This window comes from Pygoscelis adeliae, unplaced genomic scaffold, assembly GCF_000699105.1.
Source record: "Pygoscelis adeliae isolate BGI_AS28 unplaced genomic scaffold, ASM69910v1 Scaffold113, whole genome shotgun sequence".
NCBI classification, from domain to species: Eukaryota; Metazoa; Chordata; class Aves; order Sphenisciformes; family Spheniscidae; genus Pygoscelis; species Pygoscelis adeliae.
This window is the reverse complement of record NW_008825108.1, coordinates 9,812,858-9,822,411: the sequence shown is the minus strand read 5'-3', so window position 1 is coordinate 9,822,411 and position 9,554 is coordinate 9,812,858. Positions and strand designations below refer to the sequence as shown.

General features: G+C 43.1%; 1 protein-coding gene across 1 annotated transcript in view; it reads right to left on the bottom strand.

The window, feature by feature from the left end:
- Positions 1 to 2,491: 2,491 nt before the first annotated feature.
- The window catches only part of PPM1H (protein phosphatase, Mg2+/Mn2+ dependent, 1H), a 76,193-nt gene continuing 69,130 nt past the window's right edge, over positions 2,492 to 9,554 (bottom strand). The window contains exons 8-9 of the mRNA XM_009327686.1: positions 8,816 to 8,967; positions 2,492 to 2,639 (exon numbers count right to left, since the gene is read on the bottom strand). Coding sequence (XP_009325961.1) covers positions 2,492 to 2,639; positions 8,816 to 8,967 — 300 coding nt within the window. The remainder of the gene's footprint in view (positions 2,640 to 8,815; positions 8,968 to 9,554) is intronic.

Here is a 9,554-nt window from a genome sequence, read left to right as displayed (position 1 = left end):
GCACTCTGCTAACCCATCTCTCCAGGGGTATGTTTAAAAACACCGCTGAATGAGAAGGTGCATTTTCCATTGCCTTGAGATTACACTTTTAAATTTTGGCAAATGCTACACGGGAAATTTAGTTCCACCACATTGTACTCAGTGGTTTTATAATGACTGGTATGTGTATTGACACCACATTACCAAATAATGAAGACTACCAACGCGTGGGCACTGAAATATTTGACTCAGGCTTGTAGTTAGTACCAGCAAGCACCAGCTTCTTTGCTGTTCAGACGACTCCGCCGGAATTGCCAGCATTAGTTTCTTTGTGAAAGAGGATCTGAATTGCTAGAGGACTACACAACTGCATTTGCAAAGAGACAACAGGAGTTACACAGAGCATGAAAAGCATGTTTACAAGTTTATTAGGCCAAAAAAGAAAGTGCAAGAGAAGTTCTCTTGCTTAAACTTTAAAACATGTGAGGGGCCATGTGAAAAATATTCTAGACTCCAAACCTCTCTTTTCATCTAGCTGCACACAGAAAAAGAGGTAAAGGGGAAAAAAAAAAAGGAAAGAATAGATAAAGCATGACAACACATAATCAGATATGCCATTGATTTATGCTGAAGCTTTAGAATATAAAACATCCGTGTTCTGCACAGCTTTGTCACATGCAGGCACCGGGGAATGCACGGAACAGTTTTCAGGCTAAAACCATGCAGTTTGCTGCATGTTTGAGCCGTTACCCTGCATTGCCTCCTCTCAACCTGAAACTCCTACTGGGCCTAGAGACGTAGAGCAAGGGTAGTTTAAATCCACTGAGACTGTTGCACATGTACTTCCGGATGCAATCAAGCATCTGGGCAGCTATACTGCACACCCGCTGCATGGTGTTTACAGAGCACATTATAAATTACAAAACTGGCAAGCTCTAGGCCACGCCTGTTCAGGAGAAAGTCTGCAAAGGGCACAGCATCCTCTTTCTCCTTCGGAAAGGACGCAACATTTGTGAGCTGCTTAGTCAGTGCCCTACAATTATGTCAGCCCCCTATCTTTTGGCTATCCAAGAAGTACAAGCCAGATGAGCAGCTCCAAAATAATGTGGTCAGGGTGTAAATTAGGTTGAACTTGGCTCCCCAGCCAATATACCTGCCTATACACTAGAACCTTCTGAATTTTTTTCTTGAATTCCTGCCAATGAAGTAAGGGAGCTGCCTGCTTGAAGAACAGGCAGCCAGGTTAAGCTGCAGATTTGCTCAGTTGTTTCCCTCTTGGACTAATACTTTTACTCTGATAATGTTTTCTCAGATTTTCTTTATTTAAATTGATTCACCACTGCTAAGAAAAAAGCTGCTGAAGCTAGCCATGGGCTTGTATCTATCTCGGTGATCTTTTGATGCTTGACTACAGTCCTCAATACCAAGAGGACAAAGTTATAAGCTGTCACTTTCTGATCACCGAGTCAAGCAGGCAAAGGTATATTGAATAATAAGTGAGGCAGGAAGAAGTGAAACGACTTTTAAATAGATCACTATCTGGGTATCCAAATTGATAACGAGAACAATACCACCACTTCAAGTAGGAATCCAACAAAAAATACCCAAATAAATTTACTGAATCCCAACTGATGCAAAAGCTGTATGGTCAGGGATCCTTTCAACAGGATAAAGCAGGCAGAACCATTCAACGAATGAAAATCTCTGATCCCAAAGAAACCATGGCCTCCAGGTAAACATCACATAAAGTTGAGTTTCTGTGCTCTGTATAATCATGGTATACACACAACAGGGAATCTTGAGAAATAACTCCTCACACCAGAATAAATCTTGCCATACAGAACTGCGGACCTTTGCAGGTGGCTGTTTTAACTGCAGTAAATAGGCATAGTCACACTGAAAACAATTTCAGTTTTCCTACTGAAATACAGGAATACAGTCTACTGAAGAAGAGACAGGAGAGGAAAATGGGGGTTCGAAGGATTACACAAGTTTGAAGTTGTCCATAGGTAAGTCATGAATGCAACTTTCTGAAAGAAGAAAACTTGAGTCTCATATATGTATATATAGGTATTTTTAAATGAGATGTGACCCAAGTCACCTTCTGAATATTTGGGGGTAGATTTCAGGAGCCTCCTTGGCTTCTGATACCCACTTCTACTTTCACAACTGAAATGGCTCTTCCAAGCTACATGGTAAACTGAGAAGAAAATTAATTCCCCACCTGAAGGGATGACAGAATCCATAATATGCTAGCAGCATTTAAATCCCATTCCTGTTAAGCACCAAAACCATTTCTATAGGGAAACTGTAATCTCAAGGGTTATCTTTAATCATATACAGTATATGTGCAGAGCCCTACCTTTTGGGCAGAAAAATACCCCTCTCCAGCATTAGTTTGGAATAGATTATATCAACTGGAAGTGTCCTGGTCAGATCACCAAAACCATATTGTCTCTTACAGGCCCTTCCCCAAAAGATCCCCATCCTATAACCACTCTTGATGCTACTTTCACGACTGTTTGTTCCCATGTATTAAAGGGATGACGTAGACAGAGATGTCATCTCCAGAGCCCAGCCTGTCGTTGGATATTCGCCAGCCCCGGTCCTTCAGCACTCCCCTGGCTCGCATCACCAGGTCCTGCGCCGCCAGCGTGTACCTGTGGAAAAGGCAGAATACAGCCAGGGAGTGCTCGTCTTTGTGAGGAAAGTGGGTTTTCACAGCCTGCCAGGTTTACTGTTGTGAGCTACCAGGACAAGCTTCCCAGTGTTTTAGAAGCAGGCAGGAGAAATGCAAACCACGGCATACCCACAAAGCAACCCCTTCCAGTTCAGTGACAGCTCCTGCATCAGAATCTAGAGGTATTTGACAGGCACCAATCCATCAAAAAGTCACTGGCCATTTTGGGTGCCCGGCTTCACCAGTTTTCAGAAAAACGTTAAGACACTTGCCTTAACAAATTGGCTTTCTAGGAGCAGCCTGAAAAACTGAGGACCCTAAATAACACTACTTGCTGTTGAAAATGACACCTTGTTCACTGACACACCTGAAGGTAAACATGGCTCAACTATTTCAGAGACAAACTATAACAAAGAAAGTCATCTGAAAGCAAGTAAGAGAACACTAAAAATAGAATCCAAATTACACTTCAAACCAAGTAGACTAACTTGTCTGTTTTCCTTGACCATAAGAATGATTTTTAAAACTCTCTTATTCTGAAACTGGAGGAGGAAACTTACAGTTAATACAGACAGATTAACAAGAGTCCCACAGTCCTCTCACATTTATGAGTCCAATGAAAACTGTGTGAATGTGAGTTGTCGAGTGCTTATTTTAGTGAAATACTGTTTCGTGTTGCTTCAAAACTCCCAGCCTGTGCTGGGTTGAGCGGCATTGGATTTATGGGAGTTACTTTCTGTCCTGAAAAAATAACAGATGCTGCTCGGGGGCAGAAGGGTGTCAGAGTCCAAAAGGTGGTGCATGACACTGCTCCGTCATGTGCTCCAACATGTTCTCCCTTATCGTTTTACCTGCTGTTACTAGATCCACACATCTGTGTACTCATTTAGAAGTTTCCTTTGAAAGAAGTCTCATCATGGGTAAACAGCTACTGTCATGTGTTTTTCTTCATCAGTCCAACACCTGGCTGAGATGTTTTGAATTTGGTTGGGTGGAGGCAAGCTATTCTATGATTTGATAATTAAAAATTAATCAAACAGTTAAAAGATTGACAAGAAAAAACAGTTCAATATTGTGCCTGCCTGTGTTTTATTTGAAGCATAAGTATCAACCTCCAAGATGACTCTACGAAGCCACCAAAAGCAAAGCACACCTCTTGTAGTTTCCAGAAACCAGGAAGGACAAGACGGGTCTGCATTTCAAGACCCCCTTTTCTAGGGAGGATCCTTGGCCAGAAACGATCTGCCCAGATCTCATCTGAGGAAAGGGAAAGAACAGATCTCCATCAATCAGAATCAGTGGTGGTGGTGGGGAATTTATTAAGTGAGTATCCAGGATTGTTCTAGCCCCAGAAATTTTCACCGGAGAAAACATTATTAAATGGTAATTTCTATCACTACAGACTTTATTCACTCTCTGGGGATAAAAGAAGGAAGAAACCCCAATTATGTTCTGTTTCTACAATTTTGGTGCCGTAAAGTCAAATGACTCCTTTGAACCAGGAATAGATTTATTTGCTCTACTAGAAAGATTTCTTCAATGCAAATAAACCAACATTTGACTACCCAAAAGGTTTGATGTTAAATCCAAGTAAAGTTGTACAGAAGCAATGCACCCCCTGCTCCTAATGGTACTGAGTGGTAAAATTGCCAGCCCTCACTAGTTTTGACAAAAGATTTACTTTTAGCAATAAGAGAAGGGCCCAAGGCATGAACTCTAAGACGCAGGCTTGCACACACACATGCACACTGTCCGCAGGTTCAGAGATAAGTCTGTACCAATGACCTCGAGCTATAACAGCAGGATGTAACAAGAAGCACTGCCCGTCCTAATGCAACATGAAATTGTATTTTCTAAGGGGAAAACCCCCAAACATACATACTTGCACTCCCCTGCTCCCAAATCCCCAAATCAGATGCAGGGCTAAGGAACAAAAGGACTCCACGTGGCAAGCGAGAAACTGGAATATTTATTCACAGCATGTCTGATGCTGAGTGAATTTTGGCTAGAACATCTTTTCCAAGGATTTCTCAGCTATTGTCAGAATTTAAGAGAACACCCATCATTCTGGGAGAAAACTTTGCCTTCCTCCTTTTTCTAATTAACAAGGGCTCCCCACATCTAAAGAGTACAAAGGAATGACTATTGCTCTTGATTGTGTAAAGCTTTTGCTGCTTAATGTTTGGAGAGGGCAAGATGAGAAAAAAAAAAGGAATTTTAATAAACCAGAAATTCTCTCGTAAACAGGCTGTGAAATACACAAGAAAACCAGCACACTGAAGCAAAGGAAAAGGAACAGGTGAAGGCAGCAGCGAGGTAACATATTCCTCTCCTTGTACAGAGCTGAATTGGTGCGATGCTGTTCAACTTGGCACTAGAGGAGATAGGATGAGTCTCTTGTACCTGGAGATGAATAGCAGCAGCAGTCCATTACCAAATGCTTTATTCTCCAGTGCTGTGAACTTGGGATTCAGCTGTCAAGACAGCATTAGAGAACTGCTGAAGTAGTTTTAAAGTACCCTCTTCCTCCTAATGAACAGCCTCTCTGGAATACAACTTTTGTGTTTTAAGAATAAATATATATGGTTTTTTCTTCTGCTGAAGCTTTCAGTATTGATCAGTGAAAGTACTGCAGGAGAAATGGTGACAGTGGGGGAAACGTGCTGCTGTCTGAGCAGCTTCTTATCTTCTAACACCCAGCAGAGGTGGAGCAACTCCCCAGCATCCTCATAAATCTCTAGCTAGTGTGAGAGAGAGTGTGAGAGGGAACGAGAAAGGACAGGAGGGAGGACGAGAAATAAAAGATTCCCAAGGTCAGTGGGTAAACGTGCATAAGTGCAGCTGAAGGAAATGGGCAAGAGTCATGATTCTCTATCTTCATACCTCTTCAGAGAGATGATGTATGGAAAGCAGCAGTGCGTCACTACCACCTGTTCTTCACTCAGAGTCCCCTTCATGCTCTTGTCTGCCACAATACCCATAAGAAATGAGCCGGCTAAGAAATCCAGCTCCACCCCAGCTGCTTCACTCCATCACAGCCCTCATGGAGGAACTGTTCTCTAATCAAGTCTGTGCCCATCACCCGCTGCCCAAATCCCCTGAGGCTGTGTCTGCATGTCTGGGTGAAGGCAGACCAGAGGACTCTGCTCTCCCTGCACTTGAAGATGCCCAGGCACATGCTACGTTTGACAGGATTCAAGGATGTTTTTCTGTGGGTAACAAACACTCATAGTTCTGACAGTAAATATCAGCAGGAGAGAGTCCCCAAGAGCATTGCCAAGGGCTGTAAGCTCTTACCCATCAGGCTATAAAATGACCTCTAATTCAAACGGGAGGGATATTGTTCCCTCAAAGAGCTAATTACATAACAGATAAGTACTCTGCAACTCTAAAAGCTTCCTGCCTAGCTTTTTTTTTTTTTTTTTAAATATGCTGCTGTCAGGGAATAAGTAGGCTACTGGGTCAGGCAGAACCACAGTCTGCTCCACAGGTAGGTTTCTCCAGAAGACCATAGCATTACCAAACCCAGGGGGCAAGTCTCTTACATTCTGACAAGTTTTCTACATCCCTAGAGATTTCACATTTCCAGCTGATCACCTCACCACAGACTATGTCACTACACCCATCACAGAACCTGACGTTTTGTGGGATAACATTTCCTTTAAACATAACACTGATAATACAGCAAACAAGATTTTCCTGTCACTGACTAGTGAGAGGAATGAATGCAGCTCCACAGTCTGAGCTGCTATGCTATTGTAAATTCATTAGTTATACCTCATTTGGACCACTGTGAAGTAATTACATAAAACCTCTCACACAGTACTTTAAATCCTTTAAATATTCTTTACAACCAAGCAGCAAGAGCAGTTCCACAAAGGTAATTTTCATAAATATCATTGTAAACTATATGAGGGACTGCTCTAATTACCTTTTGCAAGCTGGTGTGAGAAATGTCTTGCCACCGCTATTTGTAAGCCTCTAAATGACCTGGCACAAAGTTACTTAAAAGAACAAATTAATTTTCAATTCGGATGTCCATTCATAGACCAGTAGGTCAAACACTAATAAATGTGTTTGTTCTAACTCGTAATACAGCAGGCCCAATTCTGGAGTGTGTTGCACTCATGCTGGCACAAACAGGGACTAATGCCCCACAGTTACTGAGGCTAGACCAGCACAAACGAATCTAAATGAAACAAAGAAAATATCTTTTTTTCCTTTAATGTCTGATTTCTATGAGTGTTTTTTAATGGATGAAAAATTACTCACCTAACAAGTCAACAGATGGAACAAAGAATTCCCATTCCTACTGCAGGAAACGTGGTGGCCATCACCAGCTTTGGAAAGACCAAAAGGAACAAGACAGACGCAACACACCCAGACTGTATTCACAACAGACAGGATCAGTGAGGACAGTAGGAAAAGCCAACCTTTCCCAATTACTAGACAAGAATGGAGAAAGAGCGGGGCAGAGGTATTACATTTTACCAGGTGCCTTTGCAAGAGGAGACTCAGGGGTGCAGAAATGAGAGCAAAAGCTCCCTAACACCTTTGAATGGTGCTAGGGAATAACCGAAAGTAGACTGGGTGGGTCATCGCCTCCTACCTTAAATTAATGGCATATCTGCATAGCACAGTGCCAGATGCCCCGGAAATGCCCCTCGCTAATCCTGCCTGATCTCCTCTCAGAGAGAGGGCAGAGACACTTCCTTGTCTTGCTGAAGTAGAGACAGCCTTGGCTGTCATTCATACCACATCTCCTCTTCGGCGCAAGGAGGTGGGGAAGGTCAAAATACTGCAGTTGCAGCTTCATGTCAACCATCCATTCACCTGAAGACTGAGTGCTTGCAGCAAAACATTGTTTTGCATTCCATGTTTGTAAGTGTCAGGGCAAGAAAATACTGCTCACGAGTTACTTCGGAGCTGCTCTCACTTTAAATCCCAAGTGACTGTCAGCGTGTCCCAGTTATCTTCCTTGTTTGCTGATGGAGAACAGGACTGACCCTGTGAAGATGACCACTTAGAAACATGAGAAACACCCATTTTGAGATGGGTTTCCCCATGTCCTCAAGAGTTGCCGCATCTAAACAACTGTAACTCGAGCTCTTGCACTGTCCCGCATGTTTTCACTTGGCTGCCAAGATATCCCAGAGCTTACTTCTGAAACTCTGCTTTCTGTGGGCCAACTGCGGATGCGTAAAAAGCCCAGGGCGAGGGCAGAAGACAGCAACAGGCCTGAATTCAGGAGCAACAAGCACTTCCCTTCCTGAACAGTCCCTAGGGAAGGATAAAGCTCTTTCTACTTTCACAGTCCTCCCTTTTACAAGCGAGACTTCTGATCTCTAGCATAATGTTTTAATGCACAGCGACACCGAACTCAGCAGCAGACAGACTGATGGACTTACTCAAGGCAGACAGCGCTCTAGCTAGTTGTTTGGGAACTTGTTTGTTTGCTTCATGGTATGTTTTAAAGAGAAAAACTGATCAAGTAAGAGGTTATAAAGACAGGAAAATGAAGAGGATGAGGTAGGTTAAAATTGTGAAATGAAACAGAATCCAACTAAATCAAATAGAGTCAGACTTTCCACCTATTTTAACCCTATTTTGTCACCACACCTGTCCTGAAGCTGGTAGCACTGAGCATCCCCTACTGAAGGTGGGTTTAAAGGTCATAGCATGACCAGGAATGAGTGGGAACCACACTGTGCAGTATTTATATGTACATACATGCAGTGAGAGGGAGATACATGCTGATGATGTCCTAGTGAGAAACAATCTTTAGTGTCAAGGGACTATCCAGAGGAGAGTTAAGTGGAAACCTGTCACTGCTGGAGACGGAGACATGTTGCTAAGACCTCAGCCTCCTACAGTTTCCACAGGACCTCGTACAGCAAACAAAATGGATCCTATGCCAAGATACTGTGATCCCACAACTTTTCCTTTGAAGGTAGGCAATTCTGAGTTATAACAGACTCCCCCCCCCTCCACCCAAACCCCCACGTTTGCTGTAGAGGCTCCATCCATCTTATAAAATGTCTTCTTGTAAGTGTTGCACATTTACTGAATGTTATCCATATCATACTTCCTACGAAAATACGTTACCAGAAAATGCTCTTCTGTGGAGAAGCTAGAGAATCAGGGATGAGCACGAACCTGTGGGGATCATCGGGGTCACAGTTTGGTAGAAAGTTAGTGACAGCTTCTGCCACTTCTTCATTTAACAGCACATCCCAGAGTCCATCAGTAGCTAGGATGAGAACGTCATCTGGCCCATGCTCATACTGCAGGAGGTCATAGACTCTCACCTAAGACAAAAAAAAACCCAAGAGACATCCATGAAGGAGGAGACTGTCAGACCTGTTTGTGAAACGTTGCTGAGTTTGGCTGTGAGTTAGCAGGTTTGGCCAGGGCAGTGAAATACCTCTCCCACAGCACTGCTGGGGTCTGTCTCCAATTTAGCCCTCAAGACACCAACCCTTCCTGCCCCAGCTCAGTGCAGCTCAAGTGCTGACCCCAGCCAGGATGGATGCAAGCGTTCCTAAACCAGACTGTAAAGCAGCGCTTGAAGCTTCCCCCGCCTGGCAGCTTGGTTTCAGCGTGTGAGGCTCTTCCCTATCATTGGCAGGACTAGTCATATGGAAGCTGAATAATTTATTTGATGAATTTTTGATGTTTTCTAATAAAATATTCACAAATAATTGTTTTCATTATTTGTCCAGATCCATTTAACTCTGCCAGACATATTGCACATGTTCAGAAACGCCTGTGTCACAGAAGGCATTGCATTCACTTTTCTAGACCTGAGGCAGCTGCTGCACTCAAGAATTATACCTCAGCAAGTGAGCAGTTCCACGAAACGGAGAAAAACTGTTTACCTGCTCATTATCTGTAA